General features: G+C 40.8%; 1 protein-coding gene and 3 pseudogenes across 1 annotated transcript; 3 read left to right on the top strand and 1 right to left on the bottom strand.

Moving 5' to 3' along the window:
• Positions 1-1,103: 1,103 nt before the first annotated feature.
• LOC148932145 (uncharacterized) lies at positions 1,104-3,095 on the top strand (annotated as a pseudogene).
• An 8,899-nt stretch (positions 3,096-11,994) lies between these two features.
• On the top strand, positions 11,995-13,283 carry LOC125192418 (G-type lectin S-receptor-like serine/threonine-protein kinase LECRK2; annotated as a pseudogene).
• An 885-nt stretch (positions 13,284-14,168) lies between these two features.
• Positions 14,169-16,400, bottom strand: LOC148932144 (G-type lectin S-receptor-like serine/threonine-protein kinase LECRK3). Its single transcript, XM_089065007.1, has one exon. It carries the CDS (start codon positions 16,398-16,400, stop codon positions 14,169-14,171), a length of 2,232 nt encoding a protein of 743 aa, XP_088921133.1.
• A 1,886-nt stretch (positions 16,401-18,286) lies between these two features.
• On the top strand, positions 18,287-22,825 carry LOC148932143 (G-type lectin S-receptor-like serine/threonine-protein kinase LECRK3; annotated as a pseudogene).
• The last annotated feature ends 3,822 nt before the right edge of the window (positions 22,826-26,647 follow it).

Below are 26,647 nucleotides of genomic sequence, written 5' to 3'. Positions count from 1 at the left end.
CCATGTTTAAGAGTTCTTGAAGCTTCTTTCTATAATGTTTAAGTGCTTTAATTTTCAGCTTTTCATTTGGTGTTTTCAATGCATGTTTAGGTAGTTTACTTGTTGATCTTGTGTTTCTCTTGCCATTTTAATTATGTAGCAGCCATGTAGTCATTCCTCTCACTTAATTTTCGTGGCCTTAGTGTAGATTTAGGAGAGATATCAGCTTTTAGAAGTTAAGTGAAAGGACCATTAGTTGTATGCTTTTATCCATTGGTTTTACACCTTGGGTAATAAGGTTTAGGAGACAACAAGTACATGCTTTCTTTTCACTTTTGGCAGCCCTTTTAGCTTAGTTAATTTCTGCACTCAACCTCCATTTACATCTGATTTAGTTTAGCTTTTAGGATTCAATAATTAGTCTAGCCACTTTTAAGGGTCACAATCCTAGTTTCTAGACTTAGTTTAGTAGCTAACACTTAGTTATTTTCCTTAGTCTTTTAACTTAGTTCCTTTTGCTTTCTGAACTTAGGATGCTCATGCAAGTTGCTGCTCTGTTTTATTTCCGAAATAGTTCTAATTTTTGCCACTACTAAGTTGCCCAGTTTACCAACTTGCCCAGTCTGCGTTTCAGTTTAATTGCTTTCTTCTTATTGTATTTTATTTGCATGTTTAGTTACAATCTTAGCTTAAGTGTTATTTATATTTTGTAGTTCAGTTCCCACCCCCAATTTAGAGCGTGGCGGCATCGCCAAAACCCTTCTAAGTGTGGAAATACATAACGGATGCTACCGTTCCTCGTGGGTTCGACACCCTAACTTACCATATACTAATTAATAGTATTTTGGAAAGTGGGAACTTATAAATCTTGTTGAATAGGAAGGGACACGCGCCTACGACACGCGTGCAAAATCCCGACCTCTCAAATGGCGCCGTTGCCGGGGAACGGTGTTGTTGTCTTGTTATGTTTTTCTACACTTCTTGTATATAGCTTTTGACTTGTTTTCCTTTTGTTTGTTGTTTTTTTTTCTTTCTTTTTTCTTTTAGTTTATGAGCAGGTCCTCTTCCCCGAGGTTGTTGTCCGATATTGGAATTAAGAAGATGATGAAGAGGCTGCGTGAGGAAGCCAGTTTGAGAAGATAAGCAGGGCAGTTCCTCAAGTTGTCCAGTTTGAAGTGTCAGAAAGTTTGGAGGAAACCAATTCAAGAGACAATGATGAGAGTGGTGCGAAATTAAAGGGCTTCATGGATCATTTCACAGACTCTTACGATCATGGCTGGGGTGATTACTCCTATTTTGAATGGACCAATCCAAACCAACAATATCAAGGTCCACCACCACAAGTATATCACCAAGCTTTCCAAGGGTCAGATGAAAATCATGTTTATTGGCCTCCGGATCAAAGTGGTTTCCCTCCGTGTTTCCAGCCACAAGAATTCGACCAATATCAACCAAATCATCCGCCAATGCCACCAAAGTGCTTAGAAGAAATGATGGAGGACCTAATCACATCAAAACAACTCATGCAAAACAATTTGCAAGCCAATTACAATGTGGTGCATGAGATGCAAGATGAACAATATGAGCAAATGATTAGTCTTGATCATCTTGCATGCCAAATGACACAGTTGGCGGCTTCCATCAATGATATGCGCGGGAATGGTGGAGGAATGCCGGCTCAAGTGCAACTACCGAGGAAGGAGAACCTTAATCAGATTCCCTTTTGGTCTAGGAAAGAGTTGAAAGCTTCATTTAACAATAACTCAAACAGCGGACTAGGGGAAACATTGGAACAGGAGCCCAGATTGCCCAGTGCAACACACTGCCCAAGTCAGGAGACTCCTTGGTTTGAAGATGAAGAGGATAGCGATGAAGAGATTGAAGAGAATATCATCATTCAAACCGATGAGCCTACACCCATACCTTTGAGACCAGAAGAGGCCATCATGAAGTGGTGCAACAAATTGGAGCACGCAAAGTCTACCAGCAAGCTACCTAATTCAAGCGAACTGCTCAGTCTAAGGGCAGATGGGGAATCGGTACCGTTAGAAGTTCGGTCACCTAAATTGGAGTTCAAGCCGCCGGCCACCAACGTCAACCATGTCTCCGATATCATCAATAGTGAGCTGGGAAATGGCCAAGGTGAGAAGTTGATCAAAGAGTTGAAGGGTCCCAACTTTCTTGAAGCTGAGTTTTTGCAAGATATGTATCCATTACCTTCCATTGACGAAAAAGTTGAGATTGAAGAACTTAGTGAATGCAAGTTGTTTAGCACTCAAGGGCTTAGTGATGAGGAGATAGAAGTTGAAATCATGACTTGATGCAAGAAGAGGGATCACACAAACCCGCCTGAGAGATGTAAGCTGCCCAACCCTATGGAAGTACCGAGTCAGGATGAGCTGCCCAACACGAGAGAAAAAGAAAAATTGCTACCATTGGAGATTCGCCCACCTGATTTGGAGTCGAATGCATTTCCTTGTGGCCTGAAATATTTGGAAGAACATGAGACCATTACCACGATCAGTAGCCTAGAAAAGAGCCAAGAAGAAGAGCTAACCAAAGTTTTAAAGAGGCAAAAAGAGTTGATTGGTTGGACTTTGGCCGACGATATCGTGAGTATAAGTCCCGATGTTTGCATATTTTACATGAGTTCAGAGAAGGGTTCCAAACTCTACAGGGATCCTAAAAGGAAGTTGAATGCGTCTACTTGGAAGGATTGGAAATCAAGATTTGACGATATTTTTTTGGAAGAACACATGTATCCTGCCCAGTTTGTTGAACAAGGCAGTCTGGATGTCCCAGTGGGTAAAGTAGCTGAAGCCGAAGGAGCCGTAGCACACGAGCCTGGGATCGAAATCCAAGGAGGCAGCTGCACCAGCTCTACCACCACCTGCCACATCAGCCCGTACCCCCCGCTTTGTGCGGGGGAGGTGATTTCTATCCATCCCTCTCTTTTAATTGTTGTATATATGTGTTATGTGTGTGATGTATGTGTTTGCTTTAAAGTGTTTGTAATTGTGGCCTTGTCGGCCTTGTTTTGTATATATTGTGGCCTTGTCGGCCTTGATGCATGCTTTGTGGCCTTGCCGGCCTTCGTGATTGTTATGTGTTGTTAGTAATCTTTCTCTAAACACTTGGTCTACTTGTTCTCGAGCAAGCAATGCCCAAGTGTGAGGAGGTTGGATTCTTGTGTGTCGTTCTTAGTTTTTGAAGTTTTATGTGATTTGTTTCCTTTTCCAACATTTCAACCAAACTTGCTTAAGGGCAAGCAAGGTCTAAGTGTGAGGAGGGGGTTTGTTTTGTTGTTTGGTCGTGTTGTATTGTGCCGTTTTTGTAAAGTGTCGTGTTTTATCTTTTTCCCAAGCCTTGATGCATGATTTGGTAATGATCCCCCTATTGAATCGTAGCAAAATAAAAGAAAAAAAAATTTTTGACTTGTTGAATCGTATAAAAAAAAATGACTTGCTTTGTTTTGAAAAATTTATTCAAGAACTTGTGGTTTTGATTAAATGAAGTTGAGTACGATGGAAATGTGAAGCACTATCACTTGCATAAAAACCCACAAATGGTAAGGTTCAAAGCCTCAAAGTAGAACACTTTCTACATATTTTCGAGCGTGGAATGACATTGCATTGCATGATAGTTGATATCGCTTGGTCACTATGGCATAGATAGAGGGCACTAGGAAAAGCCAAATTGAGCCTTATTCTTTGTGATTACATCAACCGAAAAGAGCTACCCCTAGTTGCCACTTTGAAACCTTGAGCCTACATTTCTTTCTAAGTTAGAAAATGGTTTCCCTCTTGTGCAAAATAAATGTTCTTAATTGCTCCTACATGATCACCAACTTTTTGAAAAGAGATAGCATTTGTAAATATCCAAACAAATCTGCCTCCCCACACCCAAAAAAAAAGAAAAAAACAGTGGCTGTTATGAAAAGAAAAAAAAAAAGAAGAAAAAAGAAGGAAAAAGAAAAGGAAAAAAAAGAAAGAAAAAAACAGAAGGAAGCAAAACAAAGAGAAAATGGAAATGACAAAGGAAAGAGTGGGAAAGTAGATCAAAGAAAAAGAAAAAGAAGAGGAAGAGGAAAAAAGAAAAAAGAAGAAGAAGAAAGTTAAATGCATCTCTAACTTTTGGTTTGATTGTGGGTGATTGTGTTTGGAGTTTCTAAGTACCCCTTTGGAGAATAAGCACAAGTTTTTGTTGTACTACACTCACTAGCTTAGGACCCCTAGGATCTAACCGACAATATTTAAATGGTCCAGAGCCCCATTACATCCCGTGCAAGACCCTCTTGAGCTACATGTGATAAAGTGATATCTCCTTGATTGCATTTTCATCATTATTATCGAGAGAATTGTCCTTACAGTTTGAGAGGGTAAGGGAGTGAATCTTTTGCTTGTGATATGTGCTTAACTATCTTGATGAGACCGACGGTTGAAACCACATTGTTCGATGAAGAAAAATATGTTTTTAAAATTTTGTTTTAAAAATCTGTTTTGAGCTTGGTTCTTGGGGGTATCATTACGCTTTTCGTACAACTTGCTTGGTATGTCTTTCATGTGTATGTCGTTGTGTGTGTTTGTGTCTTGTAAATGTCTTTATATTTTGTGTTTGTTTAAGTTAGCGTGTGTGTGTAAAAAGTAGAGGGGAGTGACTTAAACTAGTAATTGAGTGAAAAGTCCAGCCACATACTTGGGACAAGTATGATCCAAGTGTGAGGAGGTTTGATAGGCTAGTTTTCGTCACTCGGAATTGATCACTATTTGCACTATATGTTGAATATTTGCATGAAAAAAGATGTTATTTGGCAGGGAATGGAGCATTAAGTTGGAAAGCTGCTTAATGAAGGCATGGAGAGGAAAACATGCAAGAAAGAGGGTAAAATGACAAGGAATGGAAGAAAGTGAAGGAAGAAGGCAAAGAAGACCCAAACTGGCCAAGCTGATGGACTGGCCAGTTTGAACCTGACGGGAAAATGACTAAAGCCACTTCCACACATTTGTCAAGGACAATTCTCACTTTCTACACACGCCTATATCAGCCATTGGAGAGTAAAAAAAAGAGGGAAAATATCTTTTATTGGATATATGTATTAAAAAGATTTGGACACTTTATCATTTTTAGCTTTAGTTTAGTTTTAGTTATTTCTCTCTCTAGGAAACTTTTCTCTCTTCCTTAAGAAGAGAGATTTCAACTTCAAGGCTGCCAAGATCTTTAATTCACCATGGGTTGAAGTAGTAGTAATTTAGTAGTAGTGTTTGCTTTCTCTAGTTAGCTTGTTCTTAACTTTATAGTACTTTTGCTCCTTTCTAAATCTTAGTTGTTGTTGTTGTTGGACTTGTTTTAAAGGCTCATTTCAAGTAGTAATTGCTCTTAGTGTTTATGTATTGAATGTGTTTTGAAGTTTAGTTCTTGTTTGATTTCCGGTTTACTTGTTGTTTAGTTCTAGTGTTGGTTATGTTCTTGTTTAGTTAAAACCTTTTTCAAGCTTTTAAAATCAGTTTCTCTTCACCATGTTTAAGAGTTCTTGAAGCTTCTTTCTATAATGTTTAAGTGCTTTAATTTTCAGCTTTTCATTTGGTGTTTTCAATGCATGTTTAGGTAGTTTACTTGTTGATCTTGTGTTTCTCTTGCCATTTTAATTATGTAGCAGCCATGTAGTCATTCCTCTCACTTAATTTTCGTGGCCTTAGTGTAGATTTAGGAGAGATATCAGCTTTTAGAAGTTAAGTGAAAGGACCATTAGTTGTATGCTTTTATCCATTGGTTTTACACCTTGGGTAATAAGGTTTAGGAGACAACAAGTACATGCTTTCTTTTCACTTTTGGCAGCCCTTTTAGCTTAGTTAATTTCTGCACTCAACCTCCATTTACATCTGATTTAGTTTAGCTTTTAGGATTCAATAATTAGTCTAGCCACTTTTAAGGGTCACAATCCTAGTTTCTAGACTTAGTTTAGTAGCTAACACTTAGTTATTTTCCTTAGTCTTTTAACTTAGTTCCTTTTGCTTTCTGAACTTAGGATGCTCATGCAAGTTGCTGCTCTGTTTTATTTCCGAAATAGTTCTAATTTTTGCCACTACTAAGTTGCCCAGTTTACCAACTTGCCCAGTCTGCGTTTCAGTTTAATTGCTTTCTTCTTATTGTATTTTATTTGCATGTTTAGTTACAATCTTAGCTTAAGTGTTATTTATATTTTGTAGTTCAGTTCCCACCCCCAATTTAGAGCGTGGCGGCATCGCCAAAACCCTTCTAAGTGTGGAAATACATAACGGATGCTACCGTTCCTCGTGGGTTCGACACCCTAACTTACCATATACTAATTAATAGTATTTTGGAAAGTGGGAACTTATAAATCTTGTTGAATAGGAAGGGACACGCGCCTACGACACGCGTGCAAAATCCCGACCTCTCACTAATAATTTCTTGTATCTTGCTAGTATAACTAAATCTATATCATCATTTAAATCAAATCATTTCCCTATAAACTAATACTACTATCATATTTCAGCAAACATCACTAACATCAAATGAGATGAGACATCATTGAAAAAAATTACTTTCAATACCAGAAATAGATTATTGTAAAATAAAATGATGCATAAGAAAATCTTACAATTTTGGTTTCTGCGCGATCGCAAGCTGCTGATTGCCAGAGGAAATTAGAATACAGAATCGCCGGCAGTGGCTGCTTCTTCCGCCTCAACATCCTCTTCGAATTTTGCGCGGATGGAATTACTTTGGGCAATGGCGTGACCTTCAAATTTCGGGTGAATATTGATAGCAAAAGAAATATGGGAGAAAGTTCACTGTTGTATTACTCAAAAAGATGGTCTACAAGGACTACATAATTAGCTATATATGCATAGCATAAGAAGGATCTAGATATTATCAATCACTAAAAGACAAAGATGCTAACTAACTAAGGGATATATATACAGAATATTATTAACAAGATTGCAGCAAAATATTGTTGGTTTTCAGAGATGAGTTGGCATCGTCAATTCTATCCATTTTGATGTGATGATCTGGAACAGATACTGCAAGCTTTCCACGTTGGCCATCCATCGAATCATCATTGGAAGTGGCACATGTGTGAGATGGATTATGTGAGCTAACATCCCCCCTCAATTCGAGCGCGGACTTCGAACATATGCTCAGTTTGTTTCGGAGTCTGGAGAAGAATTGATATGAAAGAGGTTTAGTGAAGATGTCAGCCGTTTGATCCAGGGATGGAACGTGACGAATATCAATCAACTTTTCTAGGATCCAATTCGATGTGCTTTGATCGAGCATGGAGGACAGGGTTGCTGGCTACGGAGATTGTGCTTTAATCTGCAATTCATGAAGAAGACTTGAAATCCAAGAGATCTCGCAGACAGCTTGGGCGAGGCTTCGGTATTCTGCCTCAGTACTTGAGCGGGAGACAATTGGTTGCTTTTTAGAACACCAGGAGATGAGGTTTTTGCCAAAGAAAACACAATAACCACCAACTGATCGACGATCATCAATGTCAGAAGCCCAATCCGAATCAGAGAAGGTTGTGAGAGATGTGTTTGAAGCTTTGATGTGGAGGCCATAGTCAATGGAGCTAGCCAGATAGCGCAATATACGCTTCACGGCTTTCCAATGTGAATCCAAAGGGTTAGCCATGTATTGACTTACCTTATTAACCGAGAAACTGATTTCCGGATGAGTTAATGTAGCATACTGTAGAGCCTTTGTATAATTTTCCATCAACCATGGGATTACCATCATCCTTGGAGAGTTCAAGATTAGCTAGCATAGGAGTTGGAGTTCCCTTTGCATCCTGCATTTTAACACGGTCAAGGACATCTTTGATATAGGCTTCTTGACTAAGGTGAAGACCCTCAGTCGTGCGAGTAACCTCGACACCAAGAAAGTGAGTGACTTGGCCCAAGTCTTTGAGAGAGAACTTAGAACTTAAGCTTGCAATAACCAGAACTTAAGCTTGCAATAACCTGATCAACAACAGAGGATGACGAACCAGTAATCAACATATCGTCGACATAAAGCAGGAGATAAACAGTCTCTGATTTGCGGATTCGAAAGAAGAGCGATGTATCAGCCTTTGACTGAGAGAAACCGAGAGATAAAAGTGCTGACTGTACAGTGAGAAACCAAGAGCGAGAGGCTTGTTTCAAGCCATATAGAGCCTTGTTTAGCTTACAAACGAGATGAGGACCCCCTTGTTCGAAACCAAGAGGCTGCTTCATGTATATTTCTTCGTTGAGATCACCGTGAAGAAAAGCATTATTGACATCCAAATGCTTAATACTCCAAGAAGCAGATACAGCAAGCGCAAGGATAATCCTGATTGTTATGGGCTTCACAACTGGATTGAATGTTTCAGTAAAGTCGAAACCGGGTTCCTGTGAGAATCCTTGAGCTACTAAGCGAGCTTTGTGGCGAGCAATGCTACCATCAGCATGTTTCTTGAGCCTGAAAATCCAAGAACAACCAACAAGATTCTTCCCAGGAGGAAGAACAGTTAGAATCCATGTTTTATTTTTTAACAAGGCCAGAAATTCCTCGACCATGGCTTGTTTCCAAACTGGAATTAGAAGTGCAGCAGCAGCTGATCTGGGAAGAAAGGAACTAGGGAGGAGAACAAGGAAAATTTTTGGCTTAAAAATACCATCCTAAGCTCTTGTGACCATTGAGTGAGAGTTGATGTTTTGAGGAGGGGAAATTGTTGTACCAGCAGAAGATTGAGATGTAGCAGATGTGGAAGTGGGAGATTGAGAAGAATCAGAAATGGAAGAGTCATGGGAAGAATTAGAGACGGGAGAAGCTACGTGTAATGACTCAGTAATAGGAGAGAGGACATGAACATTGATAGGATCAGAGACAGGAGTATCAGGAGTATAGTCACTGTGCAAGGGTGGGAGGGAAGAAGTTGAGGGACTGATGTGAGGTGAATTATTAGGAGTAGTCACTGGGGGAGAGAGAATGGGAAAATGGGGTGGATAGCCATTTGAATTAGGAATAAGAGAGGTAGGAGGTTCTGCCAGAAGATGAGGAAAAGTAGATTCATCAAATATGACATCTCTTGAGACTAGAACTTTCCCATTTGCAAGAAGAACTTTGTAGCCTTTATGTGAGCTGCTGTAACCCAAGAATGTGGCTGGAGAAGATCTGAATTCGAGCTTGTTGTGATTATATGGTCTTATGAAGGGATAACAAAGACAACCAAACACTTTCATGATACGATAATTTGGCTTAGATTTGAAAAGAAGTTCTTAAGGAGATGAGAATTGTAGAGTTTTGGTGGGAATTCTGTTTATTATGAAAATGGCTGAAGTGAATGCATCATCCCAATATGAAGTAGGAAGACCAGATTGGGCAAGGAGGGCAAGGCTCATTTCCACAACATGCCTATGTTTCCTTTCAACAAGCCCATTTTGTTGGGGAGTATAAGGACATGATAGCCGATGTTGGATACCAACCTCTTGAAAGTATTTAGTAAGGCTTCTATACTCCCCACCCCAGTCACTTTGGACAGTTTTAATTTTGTGATCAAGCTGATTTTCAACCATGGTTTTAAACTGCTTGAAGACACCTTCTACTTCACTTTTAGTTTTCAGAAGATAAATCCATGAGAATCTGGTGAATTGATCAATGAAGGTGATGTAGTATGAAAAACCATTTCTGAATTTAACTGGGGATGGTCCCCAAAGATCAGTATGTATTAGCTGAAGTGGAGCTGTGTATATAGTGGAAGATGAGGGATAGGGAAGCCGATGACTCTTGGCAATGCAACAAGGATGACACAATATGCTAGTCTTTATTGAATGATAAGGAATATTACAGCTTTTCTACCATATCAAAGGCACTATGGCCAAGACGTTTGTGCCAAATGTCTAAAGAGGAAATAACAGAAGCTGAATAAACAGCAGGAGATCCAGCAGAATGAGATGGAGAGCAGTCAGGAACACTGATGATGCGCTTATTTGGTAGTGGAGGAGGCTTGTGCAGATAGAAGTGATAAAGGCCTTCCTTAAGAGTGCCTCTGAGAAGAACTTGATGGGAGACCTGATCTTTCACAAGGCAAAAGTTAGAGTGGACTTCAAAGTAAACATTATTGTCAGAGGCAAACTGGGAGACACTTAAGAGATTTTTTGAAATCTGAGGAACATGTAGGAGATTACTCAGGAGAAGAGATTTAGAATTAGGAAGAGATGAGGAGAGAAATTTAGAGCTGCCAATGTGAGCAATATCAATCCCAAATCCATTACCAAGATGAAGAGATGTACCTCCTTGATACTCAGTAGCTATGTTCAAATTGGACAGATCATTGGAGACATGGTTGGTAGCTCCGGAATCTGGGTACCAAGAGGAGACAGATGAGTTTTCATAGCTAAACTCAGATAGAGGAACAGGGGCAGGCTGCCGAGGAGGCTGAAAGCCTTGAGGAGGCCTTGACTGAATGAGATTAGCCGAAGGTGGCAGCAGCATAGTAGGAGCTGGAGCAGTTCCGAACTGAGGTCTGCCAAGAATTGAACCAGAAGAACCAGAAGGAGTAAAGCCTTGGTCAAAGCGGTACCAGCAACGGTCGGCAGAGTGGCCGGGCTTTTGGCAGACCTGGCAAGTCAGTCTATTGTTGGAGAAGCGACAACGACCACGACCACCTCGACCACCGCGATAACTGGTCGGAGGCCGACCATCGTTATGAGGCGAAGCAGATGAACCAGAGCTACCATCTCTGCGAGGAGAGGGAGAGTAAGCAACGTAGGCAGAGGGCTGAGAGCCGTCGACATTCAGAGAAGGAGAACGAGCAGCCTCCAAGCGAGATTCAAAGCTTAAGAGAATAGCTGTAACATCAGGAACAGACCAGTCACCGGATTTGGACGTGACAGTGACCACGACGGGATCATATTCAGGACCGAGGCCACCAAGGACATGAAGGATATGATCATCCTGAGAAACACGGTGGCCTGCAGCACAAAGAAAATCACAATATGATTTTACTCTGTTGAGATACTCACTCATGGAAAGATTATTCTTCCGGAAGGTCTGGAGAAGGAGCTTGTACTGCATCACTTTGGCCTTGGATTGGCTGGCATAATTGGCCTCAATAGCCTGCCAAATGTCCTTGCTGGACATGAGTCCGACAACAAGAATCATTGCGCTCTCGGAAAGTGAGCTTTGAATGATTCAGGAGAGCAATTGGTCCTGACGATGCCATGCCGAGAAGGCCGGATTGGGGAGAGAGGAAGATGCATCGATAGGAGAAGGAGCGACATTGTCGCCTGTGAGAAATCCTTCAAGGCCGTAGCCGGAGATGGTGGCCAAAATTTGCTGGCGCCAGATAAGGAAGTTATTATCGGAAAGTTTGATGGGGATGGGGTGAGAATGGGTAAAGGCGAGAGGAGCGGAGGTGGGGGAATCAGAAAAAGGAGAAGAGGCCATTGGATAAGTAGAAGATACTAAAAAAATAGAGGATCAGAGCTGTGCTCGTGATACCATGATAGGAAACACAAAAGTAATATGGGAGAAAGTTCACTGTCGTATTGCTCAAAAAGATGGTCTACAAGGACTACATAATTAGCTATATATGCATAGCATAGGAAGGATCTAGATATTATCAATCACTAAAAGACAAAGATGCTAACTAACTAAGGGATATATATACAGAATATTATTAACAAGATTGCAGCAAAATATTGTTGGTTTTCAGAGATGAGTTGGCATCGTCAATTCTATCCATTTTGATGTGATGATCTGGAACAGATACTGCAAGCTTTCCACGTTGGCCATCCATCGAATCATCATTGGAAGTGGCACATGTGTGAGATGGATTATGTGAGCTAACAGGAATCAACGCCTTCTGCATTCTGTTGGATAATAAACCGGATTGTCAGTGTCTTCCCGGTTTCGCCAACGTTCAGGCAACCGCACATCCGGCTGTTCTAGAGCCTTCTCTGTTCCGGGCTGTCCCAAAATTGAGGATACTTCGAAATACGAAATGCGAAGAGTCGAAAACACCGAATGGAAGAAGATTGCAACAAAGCATGCCTCGATGACTGCAACTGTGAAGCAGCCTTCTATGAAAACGGCCAATGTAAAAAGCAGAGGCTTCCGTTAAGATATGGAAGAAGGTCTCTGGAAAGCTTGAACATGGCTCTCGTTCGCTACAGTACAACCATGGTACCCGACATGGGAGGCGATTCTGATACTAAAATCATCACCAAGAAAGAGCAGCGTATAGACATCCTCATCATTGGCATTGTGGTTATGTCTATAGGCGTCTTGGCCTTGTTAATTTCTGTGTTCTTCGCTCACAAGAAAGGGAAGGACTACAAGAACATCAGTAAGGATGACAGAGCAAACTTTGTCGAGGGCATTTCACTGCAAGTGTTCACATTCGAGGTTGGGGAGAGGAGCATCTGGCACGGTTTTTAAAGGGGTTTTGCATAATGGCCTGAAAATGGCGGCAGTGAAGAGGTTGGAGAAGGAATTCGCACAAGGAGAGATAGAGTTCCAAACAGAGCTGAAGACGATTGGGAAGATGTATCACCGAAACCTAGTTCGGCTCCTAGGTTACTGCTTCGACAGAGACAATAAACTGCTGGTGTTTGAGTTCATGCGTAACGGGTCCCTCGCAGACATACTTTTCAATCAAGAGAAACGGCCTAGTTGGGAAGAACGGGTCGAGATTGCTTGAGATATATCGAGAGGGATACTGTATCTGCACCAAGAGTGCGATACGCAGATCATTCACTGTGACATCAAGCCTCGGAACATACTAATGGACGAGAACTGGTGTGCCAAGATATCGGATTTCGGGCTGGCAAAGCTATTGAAGCAAGATCAGACTAATACGTACACTGGGATAAGAGGGACTAAAGGCTATGTTGCACCAGAGTGGTACCAAAAGCAGGCGATCACAGTGAAAGCGGATGTTTATAGCTTTGGAGTGATGCTGCTGGAGATTATATGTTGTAGAAAGTGTGTTGATTATAGCAGGAGTGAGGATGAGGCAATTCTTGAGGAATGGGTTTACGACTGTTATGCAACAGGGAAGATTGGGAGTCTGGTGGGGGATGAAATGGTGGAGGGGAGGAAAGTGGAGAGGATGGTGAAGATAGGAATATGGTGCGTGCAATATGATCCATCGCTACGTCCAACTATGAAAAAAGTTCTGCTAATGTTGGAGGGAACGGTCGAGATTCCCATACCTCCATGTCCTACTTCTTTCTTAAGTTCCATCTAGCTTTTTGGTATGAGTGTGCATTCTCCATTCACGAACTAGTTGGTTTTGTCACAAATTTTAATAAATTGTTTTGAGTGTATTGAGCTAAGTGACGGAGATTCCTTTAAAAATTGGAGGACAATATAAGCTTAAATCAATTATGCTAGATAGTTTAAAAGAAGGTGTCCTTTTTTCAGTATCATCGAAAATGCAAAAATTTTTATCAAGTCATTCATATGTTCTAACTTCCCAAAATACCATCCATCTGTCCCTGAAGTTAGTTACATTTTTGTTTTATTTTAGACTGTCTCCAAAAGTTTGTCCCTTTTAAAATGCTAAAAATAAAACCTCACAAAAGGCCGTATTTTATCATAAAATGCTTTTATGTTTATCTTGTAGGCTGCCGTTTCTTCTCCAATATGTGGCTCCACCACCAATTTAATGGTACATCTCATGTTAGAGGCATAATGTACCCAAATTATAATGATTTGTTTGTCATGAATTTGGCAAATCCAGAGAGATTTAGATTTGCAAGGGAAACATCATTTTAGAGGAGGCACTTGAGCTATGTGGATACTGCTATTATTTTGACAATGTTCAGTCCCTTGATTTGATATTACAAAAACTTAACAATAACCATTAAAATTCATATTTGTGGTTCTTATTTTCGTGGAAGATGTGTAGGCTGACAACAAGTTTGGGTATCTATTGCAGGCTCTGGACATCTGTGCCCCCCTCTCTTGGTACGGAATGTAATTTCTCGAACTAAATATTGGTTACAATGCCTATATGAAAATGATAGTAAAATAGGTGGAGACTTCGCTTGTGAGATTTCAGCTTGTTTTATTGGATGTGGTATTAGGATATCAGCTTGCAGTTCTATTTTTTCAGTCCATTCAGTTATATAATTGTCTACGCTCGAAGATGTGTTTGAAAACAATGTCTATATTTGGATTTGTTCATTATGAGTTCAATCTATATGAATGTTGCATTGTCTTGTTTTACATCTACATAGAGTTCTTTCCACTGGAGGAATTGATTTTTGGTTGGATGGACTGATGATGCTATTGGGTGGGGATAGTACGATCAGACTCCCAATCTTCCTCGATGAATAACAGTCATAAACCCATTCCTCAAGAATCGCCTCATCCTCTCTCCTGTTATAATCAACACACTTCCTACAGCATATGATCTCCAACAACATCACTCCAAAGCTATAAACATCTGCTTTCACCGTGATCGCCTGCTTTTGGTACCACTCTGGCACTACATAGCCCTTAGTCCCTCTTATCTCAGTATACGTATTAGTCTGGTCTTGCTTAAGAAGCTTCGCCAGCCCGAAATCCGATATCTTGGCACACCAGTTCTCGTCCATGAGTATGTTCTGAGGCTTTATATCACAGTGAATGATCTGCGTCTCGCACTCTTGGTGCAGATACAATATCCCCCTCGATATATCTCGAGCGATGTCCATCCGTTCCTCCCAGTTCGGACATTTCTCTTGATTGAAAAGTATGTCTGCAAGGGATCTGTTGCTCATGTACTCAAACACCAACAATTTGTTGTCTCCATTAAAGCAGTAACCTAGGAGCCGGACTAGGTTCCGGTGATACATCTTCCCAATCGTCTTCAACTCTGTCTGGAACTCTATCTCTCCTTGTGCGAATTCCTTCTCCAACCTCTTCACCGCCACCGTTTTCTGGCCATTCTGCAGAACCCCTTTGAACACCGTGCCAGATGCTCCTCTCCCCACCTCTTCCTTGAAGCCATTTGTTGCTTCGTACATATGCTCGTATGTGAACACTTGCAACGAAATGCCCTCCGCGAAATTAGCTTCAACTTCCTTGCTGATCTTTTTGTAGTCCTTCCGTTTCATGTGAGCGATGATCACCGAAATCGACAAGGCCAAGACGCCTATAAACATAAGCACAATGCCGGTGATGAGGATGTCTCTACGCTGTTCATTCTTGATGACTCTTTTATGGTCGGAATCGCCTCCCATGTCGGGTACAATGGCTGTACTAACGCGAACAAGAGCTGCCATGTTTGAGTTTCCCAGCGACCTTCTTCCGAATCTTAACGGAAGTCTCTGTTTTTTGCATTCGCCGTCTTTAAAGAAGGCTGCTTCGCAGCTGCAGTCATCTAGGCATGCTTTGCTGCACTCCTTTTCACTTATCATCATTTTCAAACTCTCATACGAGTTATCCTCCCATTCCGTGTTTTCGATTATTTTCATTTCGTACTTCAATCCACCATCAACTATGGGACAGCCCTGCATAGAGAAGGTTCTAGAACATCTGGCTGTGTTGTTGCCGGAATGAGCAGAGACGAAACCGGGAAGACACTTACATTCAGGCACATTATCCATGAGAATGCAGAAGGAGTTGACACCGCAGAAGCCTTTGGGTTGACACTCGTCGTAGGTGGAGGACCATCTCGTCTTCCTGATCCCATCAAGAGACAGAGAGTAGATGCGGAAGATTCCTCCAACGCCGAGCCTCATGAAATTGAGGTATCCTTGCGTAGGGAATCGATCACTGCTTATATTCCACAGAGGCAAGCTACCGTTGAGCAGATAAAGACGGCCATCATTGTCAAGGTTTAGAGAGACATTACTACCTGCTCTGTTTGTGCCTGGTGCATGGTAAGCATAAGGCGCTGTGTTGGGCGTGTCGATAGGATACTGCACGAGGTTTCCATCGGTCTGCATCCTCAGCCTGAAAATCCGTCTCCCGTGGTCGGTCTCAGAGGCGCTGGAGAAGATCTCTTGCCCATTAGAGATGTGCTGGCCGGGGAGGAGGGTGGTGGTCGGGTGGTCGAAGCCCTGCCAGATTATTCTTGAATTTGAATCGTAGAGAACAAAGTTTCCGTTGTCGAGCATTGAGGCTGACGCATTGGCTGCGGAGAGGTTGATGACGTCTACGTCTTGGCCTTGCCTCCGGCGCAGGATTAGCCTGCCGTCGGTAGATAGTAGAAGGGAGACGACGTCGTCGGGGACGGTTGGATTGGTGTCCCTATTCGCTGTCCAGACGACGGTTTTGTCGGGAAGAAAGATGCCGACAGCGTAGCTGTTGGCATGATGGGGGAAGAATCCGAAGGCGTACACACCGGAGGGGGAAGACCATGTGGAGTTGGAGGTGGGTGTGAGGGAAGAGCCTACGGTGATGTTGGATGATCTTGTTTGGGCTTCGAAATGGGGCATGTCGCATAATGGGGCATGTCGAAATGGGGCATGTCGTCGAAATGGGGCATGTCGCATGATGAAAAATTTTAACGATGATAAACACTAAACCCTAAACCCTAAACCCTAACCCTAACAAAGGGTTGGAGGTGGAAAGAGTAATAAAGAAAAAAGTTTTGTGAAATATTTACCTCTAGTGCTTCAATTTCCACCAATGCTTTTGTGTTCTCAATTTTCGTTGCAGCTATCATTAAAGTGTCGGTCTTGAAGAAATTCCACAACACATGTAATAATCATTAAAGTCATGGTTCCACAACATGTATGTATACTTGTGGTCTTGAAGAAAATTCCACAACTATATGATGTCGTGTGATGTAATTGTTTGAAGTTTGAACATATGAGCGAGGATAAACACTATTGCCGTCGAAATGGGGCATGTCGCATGTTAACGATGGAATATATTGATGTCTCTTGCCGTCGAAATGGGGCATGTTGCAAGAATTAACTATCGATGTCGTCGTTCTCGTAGAATCACATGGGGCCAACGACTCAAATCTCTCCCTTTGTAGTGTGTTTCTATTCATTCCGGGCAACACTGCTAATCTATGCTTGATAAATTATTTACTCCCTCCGTCCATGAAATATTGTCCAAGTTTGACTTGACACGAATTTTAAGAAATGTAGAGAAAAGTGGGTTGAAAAAGTTAGTAGAACGAGAGTTAGTTTTATAATAGAATGTGGGTATAAAGAGTTAGTGGAAAATGGACAACTTTTGACGGACGGACAAAAATAGAAAAACTGGACAACTTTTCATGGACGGAGAGTGTATTAGATGCTCTTATTATTTATTTTCAGCACTAAATTTATCACGTTACATGATTACCACCATGAAATTTCTAAAATGCAGATAGGACTAAAATTGCTCTCAAAACAAACATATAAAGTGAAAAATAGCAAAAATTCTAAAACAGTGTGAAATATAGGAAAAAAAATTCTAAAAAAAGTCAGAGATCTTTTCGGAGTCGGAGTGTTCACTCATTAGTCATTACCGTAGTAATGTTATAATCTATAAACTGAACACAAGCAAACAGAAAGGAGGATTTGAAGATTCCAATCGGTGGCAAAAATAATGGGTTGACTTTTTCAACATTTTGAAATTAATTAGACGTTAAAGGAATTATGATTAAGAATTTTTTTATAAAATAGAAAATTATATTTTGAACTTTCAAATGAATTTTAGATTTCATATTTTTTATAATTAATAATTAAAAATATTGGTATATTTTGATATGATGGTTATGATTAGAATTACTTCCTCCGTCCATGAATAAGAGTCCCGTTTTTCCATTTTGGTCGGTCCACAATTAAGAGTCCTGGTTCATAATTACCATAAATGGTAAAGAGACCCTACATTCCACTAACTCATTCCACTCACATATCATTTAAAACTAATATATACAAGTGGGACCCCTATTCCAATAACTTTCTTCCACCCACTATTCTTAACATTTCTTAAAACCCGTGCCATTTAGAAATGAGACTTTTAATCGTGGACGGAGGGAGTAATCATTACAAAAGAAATATGATTAATTAAATTTTTGCCTCTTATAATAGTAAAGAAGTATGAAATGAAACAGTAATTATGAATTAGAGATTTTTGTAAAATTTTTGTATAGTATTAACATGATAACATCCACTTATTCCAAGTATGTAAGACCAAGTCTTTTCTTAAGACAAAGACTTCATGGAAATTGACAGGACTAAATTTGTCACATTTAAGTTGTAGAATTGTTGAACTATTGGAAAAAAGCACTACGCCTTCCCCTAAACAATTTATAGTAGTATAAATTAATGGTTAAACCCCTCTAAAGTCTAAAGAAACAAGCAGTGAAAAGAGCATAACAATACTTAAAAAAACAGCAATGTCCATCCTAACAATCTTGTCTCTCCTTCTCATTTCGACAGCAGCACAAGCTCAAAGAAGACCCTCCAACATCACCTTAGGCTCTTCCCTCACTCCCAACTCCTCCTGGCCTTCCCCCTCCGGCGTCTTCGCCTTCGGATTCTTCCCCCAACACGTCAACAGCTACGCTGTTGGCATCTTTCTTCCCAACAAAACCGTCGTCTGGACTGCGAATAGGGACACCGATCCGACTGTCCCCAACGAAGTCATCTCCCTCCTACTATCCCCCGAGGGCCGGCTAGTCCTCCGCCGTAGACAAGGCCAAGACGTAGACGTCATCAGCGTCAGGGCAACCATCGCCTTGGCATCAATGCATGACAACGGAAACTTTGTTCTCTATGATTCCGATTCAAGAATCATCTGGCAGAGCTTCAACCACCCGACAGACACCCTCCTCCCCGGCCAGCACATCTCTAATGGGCAAGAGATCTTCTCCAGCGCCTCTGAGACCGACTACGGAAGAGGGATTTTCAGGCTGAAGATGCAGACCGATGGATACCTCGTGCAGTATCCTATCAACACACCGGACATAGATCCATACGCTTACTATGTTCAAAAGCCAGACGGAGCAGTTAACGTCTCTCTCAACCTCGACAGCGACGGCCGCCTTTATCAGCTCAGCGGTAGCTTGCCTCTGCGGAATATAACCAATGGTGGATTCCCTATGCAAGGAAACGTCAATTTCATGAGGCTCGACGTTGGAGGAATCTTCCGCATCTACTCTATGTCTCTCGGTAATCTCACCATCTCCAGGAGATGGTCCTCTGATAGGGTCCTCGAGCATCTAAATCACGCACAAGATCACGTCCAGATCTCTCTCAATCTCCAACTTATCTTTTAATAGTATTTGATTTGATTTTGCATATCTTTTGTAATCTTTTATATTTAATTATTTTGCTTGCTTAGCAAGATATGTTTAAGGTTTAGAATTCTATAAATTATAGAATTCTCCAGTATTTTGATTCATTGAGAAATATGAAATAAACTTCTATTCTCATTCTTGGTTCTGGCGGAAATCGCCCCCTAGCACCTCAACTAGGGTTTATCTTTTCCTCTATTTGTTCGTTCAGGTCGTGGTGCTCAGTCTCGATAGGTCAAGGACTTATCAACTGGTGCTTCCATTGATTTACTCTTCTCCCCATTTTTACGGTTCACGTGAAACACCTAGAGCTCAATCTAGGCTTAGTTATCCTATCACAAACTCACGCCACTTTTCTTTATCTTTTTGCCATAAATTTTGTTGGGTTAAGGTATTAATCCAAATTGATTCCTAAGATATCCGAGCTCAATGTCGCTTCTCAAGGAATCACAACAACTTGATCTCTGCGATATCAGGGAGATGCTCGTGGAACTACGTTGCCTAGTCAGCGCTCATGGAGAATTTCTTGCCACGTTTGGGCAGCAAGCACAATCCGAGGAGAATTCAGACAGCCTTGACGAGCGTTCGCCTCCGCAGCGTTGGTCGCCCCCTCCGTCGGTCACGCAGGAACCGATGGGTTTCAAGTCTTATTCCATGCCACGCCTCAAACCTCCACGTTTTGACGGAAAAATGGCACTGAATTGGATCTGTAAGGTCCAAGAGTATTACAACCACTACTACACTCCGCTTGATGATCGCCTTTATCTTACGAAATACTTGTTCGATCCACCGGTAACCGATTGGTTTCATACTTATCAAAAAACTGACATTGATGGTTCGTGGGAGGATTTCTTGGTGGCAGTCTATTACCAATTTTCTCCAGATTTAATAGAGAGGGCCGATGAAAGGCAGTTAGTCACCATCGATAGTGACAAGATGGAAAAAATTGAAAACCCTGAGTGTGAATCAACAGAAGTAAAGAAAGAGGAGGTAGAACAAACTCCTACTCAAGCGGTCGAAAAGGCAGCTCCTGCTGTGGAAGAGGCTCCACCAGCCGAGCCTATTGAATGTTTAGCCAAATCTGAAGCTGATCCGGTTAAAGAAAATACAGTTGAATCACAACAGGATATGAAAACAGAGGAGACAGCTGCTGGGGCTGAGAAGATCGAACCAAAAAATGACGTGGCTGAAGCACAAAGTGTGGTAGTTGAAGAGTTGGTAGAGGCCGAGGCAAAGCCACAAACTGAAGTTGTTGAATTGGCACGTGGAGGCCAAGCTATGCCCAAAGACGTTAAGTCGGTGGAGAAAGACTTGTTCTGTTTGTCTCAGGCCTCGGATGGCCGTGCGATCCCTCTGCGCATGGACGTGACACGTCTGGGATTCTCGAAAGATGAATTGATTTTTGCAGGTTCTTGTATTTTGGACTATAGTTTTATGCTCAAAGTGGTTGCGTGGTGCCGTGCACCTTGTCAATTTGGTGGCGTAATTGGGGTTCGCATATTTGATCCGGGACCTTTTGATGTGTCCAAACTGATCCGCTATGGAACATTGGAAGACTTCACTGCAGCCTTCTCAATAGGCATCCACAATGAAGGAGAACGTAGAGCTGCAACTACGGGTGTTGCTGTAGAAGCCAAGATATGGTGTAACTTTAGCAGTGCTTATTTCCTTTTCCCACCTTGAGGACAAGGTGGATTTCAACCGGGGGAGAGTTGATAGGGTCCTCGAGCATCTAAATCACGCACAAGATCACGTCCAGATCTCTCTCAATCTCCAACTTATCTTTTAATAGTATTTGATTTGATTTTGCATATCTTTTGTAATCTTTTATATTTAATTATTTTGCATGCTTAGCAAGATATGTTTAGGGTTTAGAATTCTATAAATTATAGAATTCTCTAGTATTTTGATTCATTGAGAAATATGAAATAAACTTCTATTCTCATTCTTGGTTCTGGCGGAAATTGCCCCCTAGCACCTCAACTAGGGTTTATCTTTTCCTCTATTTGTTCGTTCAGGTCGTGGTGCTCAGTCTCGATAGGTCAAGAACCTATCATCCTCCACGGACGACGAGTGTGTTCCAAAAGGTTTTTGCGGAATCAACTCCTTCTGCCTTCTCATGGATATTGTGCCAGTATGTCAGTGTATTCCCGGTTTCGTCAACGATCAGGCCGGCAACCGCACAGCTGGCTGTTCAAGATCATTCTCCACGCAGGGCTGTCCCAAAATTGACGATAGATTGAAGTACGAAATGAGAAGAGTCGTAAACACCGAATGGGAGGATGACTGGTATGAGAATTTGGATAAGTCGAGTGAAGAAGAGTGTAGCAAAGCATGCCTCGATGACTGCAGCTGTGAAGCAGCCTTCTATAAAGACGGCCAATGCAAAAAACAGAGGCTTCCGTTAAGATATGGAAGAAGGGCTCTGGATAGCTCAAACGTGGCTCTCGTTCGCTTCAGTACAACCGTGGTACCCGACATGGGAGGCGATTCTGATACTAAAATCATCGCCAAGAAAGAGCCGCGTATAGACATCCTCATCATTGGCATTGTGCTTATGTCAATAGGCGTCTTGGCCTTGTTAGTTTCTGTGTTCTTCGCTCACAAGAAACGGAAGGACTACAACAAGATCAGTAAGGATGATGGAGCTAACTTTGTCGAGGGCATTTCACTGCAAGTGTTCACATTCGAGCATCTGTTCGAAGCAACAAATGGCTTCAAGGAAGAGTTGGGGAGAGTAGCATCTGGCACGGTGTTCAAAGGGGTTTTGCATAATGGCCTGAAAATGGTGGCGGTGAAGAGGTTGGAGAAGGAATTCGCGCAAGGAGAGATAGAGTTCCAGACGGAGCTGAAGACGATTGGGAAGATGTATCACAGGAACCTAGTCCGGTTCCTAGGTTACTGCTTTGATGGAGACAACAAACTGTTGGTGCTTGAGTACATGAGCAATGGATCCCTTGCAGACATACTTTTCAATCAAGAGAAACAGCCGAACTGGGAGGAACGGGTGGATATCGCCCGTGATATGTCGAGAGGGATACTGTATCTGTACCATGAGTGTGAGACGTAGATCATTCACTGCGATATAAAGCCTCAGAACATACTCATGGACGAGAACTGGTGCGCCAAGATATCTGATTTTTGGCTGGCGAAGCTGTTGAAGCAAGATCAGACTAATACACATAATGGGATAAGAGGGACTAGAGGTTATGTTGCACCAGAGTGGTACCAAAACCAGGCAATCACAGTGAAAGCGGATGTGTATAGCTTCGGAGTGATGCTGCTGGAGATCATATGTTGTAGGAAGTGTGTTGATCGGAGCAGGAGTGAGGATGAGGCCATTCTCGAGGATTGGGTTTACGACTGTTATGCAACGGGGCTGATTGGGAATCTCGTGGGGTCGGAGATGGTGGAGGAGAGGAAAGTGGAGAGGATGGTGTAGATAGGGATTTGGTGTGTGCAATATGATCCGTCGCTGCGTCCAACTATGAAGAAAGTTCTCCTAATGTTGGAAGGAACTGTGGAGATTCCAATACCTCCAAGTCCTACTTCTTTCTTAAGTTCTATCTAGCTTTTTACTATTGAGTGTGCTTTCTCCATTCACACACTAATGACCTAGTTGGTTTTGACATGATTTTAGTAAATTGTTTGAGTATGTTGTGAGTGGAATGATGATGTCTTCAAGAGATTAGTCTTTTTGGATTGATATGAGTGACGGAGATCCCTTTAAAAATTGGAGGACAATAAAACATTAAATCAATTATGCTGGATAGTTTAAAAGAATGTTTTAGAGCATCCACTGTGGTAAATAGGTCAGCCATAGGCTAGCTTATTTCTCCTCCTACCATATCATTCAACACTAAAACTCTTCCTGCCACATCATCAGGACAAACAACTGGACAAGCAATAGGCTAGCCACAGGTTAGCTACATCATCAACACTATTAAAAAAACAACTAAATTTACGGAATTAAACATAAAATGCAGAATTAAACATATACGGAAAAAATTCATTAATTTCATTAAAATAAAAAAAATTACATTACTTAAAATAAATTACATAATAAAAAAAATTACATAAAACAAAAAAACTATCGACGTGCAGTCCTCCGTGCCCACAACTCTTCAATTAAATCCTTCTGGAATTGTATATGAGCATCCACTTGGCGCATGTCGGCATGTGTCTGGAGGCGGCCGACTTAATCGTGAGGTACCCCCATTCGTACGTTGGGGGTGGCCACGCCGTGGCTTGGACTGGCTTCATCCTCATTTGCCCAATTAGTCAGTTGTACACCTACATCCTCAACGGTCTATCTCACCTCCGTATAGGCCTCCAATGCTTCGTCCATTTGCCGTTCGTACTCCTCATCACTACTACTACCACCCTCGTTACTCATTTCGCGTTATTGCTCTTGTACAGAAATTAAGAAAGAGAGAAAACTCGTTAAAACAAGTAGTGCAAATGAAAATGACGTGAAAATCGTGTATATATAGTGTTTCGAAAATTTAATAAAAAAAAATAGCTCTGGCCGTTCGCCAGCCTACAATGGCGGCGAGCGAATTGGCGAGCGCATCGGCCAGCGCCCGAGAATCGTCGAGCGCTTACCGAAATTCTCACCGAATCCGCGCTCGCCGGTTGCAATGGTTCGGCGAGCGGTCCGGCTAGCGCCGGGTATCTGCTAGCCGGTCGCTCACCGATTATAGTGAATGCTCTTATGTGCTTATCATAAAAAATGCAATAACTTTTGTCAAGTCAATTTATGTTCTAACCTCCCAAAATACCATCCAGATGTAAAATTTTCATGTGGCTCCCTCCATTTGACTCTGCATCGCCCTGAAAATAGAAAAAAAAGTAACAAATCAAGTCCAAATGAGATGAAAGTTATAAACCCAAGTCCAACAAAATATTAAAGTATTATATTTAAATTTTTTATTTTTTAATTTTTATAATTATTTTATTATTTCCGCCCTCATTTCTAGGTCTGAATCCGCCACTATTGTCATCTTGGTTGTGACGAACGGTAAAAAAAAATGTGTCATATTAATTGGGAAGGAAGAAGTATAACTAGAATTTTGGTATCGGCCATAGAAGAGGGAAGAGTAGTGTATAAGAGATAGATTGTAGGAAATTGTGTGTTGTATATTCATCGGTTCTTACTACTCTTTATATAGAGTTTTACATATGTGTATATGGTATGATTTCCTAGAATCAATTTACAACCAATTGCTCAATCAATATAAATCAATTTATACTGATTTAATTCTATTTCCTTCCTAGGATGATTCTGATCTTTATTCCTTTGTTAATAGTATATATCTTACTCTTTTTGGATGACTAGTCAAACTCATTAAATACTCGAAGGCTAATCATATTAGAGTAAGAATATACCCTATCGATCCCTGAAAAGTTCAAACATTTATTATAATATGAGTTTTAATATATAATTGATAAAGTAAGAGAAAAAGTTAAAAATTAGTGTAAGCAGTGTTAGTAGAAAGTGAACTCCATATTATTAATAGTATAGTGTACTGTTCAAGTTGTAAATAAAAAAATGTGTAGGAGTAATTTGTTGTTTAACTATTCTCAAAAATAGAAAGTTCATAATTTTCAAGAGGAAATAGTTCCTACTCTCCTGTTCCACAGAAATAGGACGACTTCCTTTTTTTTCGTCCGTCCCATACAAATAGTTCATATCCATATATGACAACTTTTTCACCTTTGCTTTTACTTTATCATTAATGAGTTCTAATATTCACAAGTAAATTATTTCAACTATATTTTTTAGGGACCGTGAAAGTATTAAATATTTACTCCTTTCGCCATGATTAATTGCCTTCAGTTTACTTTTTCGTCCATCTACAATTAATTAATTGATATTATTTTCTATTATTTTTAATAATGAATTCCGCGTTTCACTAATTTATTATATTTATATTTTATTGTATTTAAAATAGAATATCCATTTCACTTACCAATTAATCAGGAGTGCAGTGAGGATCCTGATGCGTTTGCCAAATGCCAACCGCAGCCTCAGTTTCTCCGTCGCGCCTTCCGCCGCCATCATCACCGTCCACCACAAGGTTCTTACTCACCCGAAATTTGAAGGTCACGCATTACCCAAATTAATTCAATCCGCGCAGAAATCGAAGAGGATGTTGAGGCGGAAGAAGCAGCCATGGCCGGCGATTCTGTATTCTAATTCCTCTTGCGATCGCGCATAAACAAAAATTGTAAGATTTTCTTATGCATATAGTATTTTTTTTTACAATAATCTTTAACGATATTCTGTGATTAGAATTTATATTCTATTTTTTTTGGTAAAAGAATTTATATTCATTGATTATATGTGGCTACTTATATTTACTTAAAGTTAATTTCTGGCATTAAATATTTTTTTTCAATGTTATCACATCTCATCATGATGTGAGTGATGTTTGCTGAATTATGATAGTATTAGTTTGTAGAGAAATGATTTGATTTGGATTATGATACAGATTTAGACCAGCTAGATACAAGACATTATTAGAAAGAAAAAGAGAAAAAAAAATATTAGAGCACACTTTGTTAGCACAACAAGACCTAAACACTCTGATTATCTCACACACTCACGGTATGAATAATCTCACACACATAGAAAACACACACTAATCTTGAAGAGGAAATAGAGAGAGAGGGTTTCTTGGAGAAAGAGATTCTCTCTACTGATTAATTTCTGACTCTACAAGATACATGAAATTGAGCTATTAATAGCTGACACTAAAGTGGTAACTGCCACTAACCAACAGAAACAAGAAACAAGAAACAAGAAACAAGAGCCTCAACGACTACTTTCTAACAAACTAACTAACTCTAGCGGCTAGTTTCTCTTGCTTCTTTCTCTACTCTTTAGCACTCTATCTTTGAGTTCTAGACTGAATGTGAACTCTAATCTTACAATTCTCCACCTGAGTGCACATTTCAGTCCTTCAGCAAACTTTGATCAATGCCTTGCAATGATCAAACTTGTCTCTCCCTAGAGACTTTATTAAGCATATCAGCTGGATTGTGTAAAGTGTCAATCTTGACCACCTTCACTCTTCCCTTTTCTGTTTCATCCCTGATAAAATGTAGCCTAACATCTATGTGTTTGCTCCTCTCATAAAAATATTGATGTTTAGCCAAACACATAGCTGAGCTGCTGTCACAATGAACAACCATGGTTTTCTGATCAAAACCAAAATCTGAGATCACACCCTGAACCAAGAAGCTCTCCTGCACAGCTGTTGTGAGAGCCATATACTCAGCTTCTGTTGTTTACAAAGCAACAACACTTATAGTCCTGATTTCCAGCTTATCACAATACCAAACATAGTAAAGAGATACCAAGTTTGGGACTTCATATTGTCTAGATTTGTAGCATAGTCAGTATCACAGTAGCCCACCACTACCTCTTCACTCACCTTATCA

Source organism: Salvia hispanica, chromosome 2 (genome assembly GCF_029641045.1).
Source record: "Salvia hispanica isolate PSC_SH4W2 chromosome 2, Shi_PSC_v1, whole genome shotgun sequence".
NCBI lineage: Eukaryota > Viridiplantae > Streptophyta > Magnoliopsida > Lamiales > Lamiaceae > Salvia > Salvia hispanica.
Note: the sequence above shows the minus strand (reverse complement) of the source record. Positions and strands in the feature narration are given on the sequence as shown.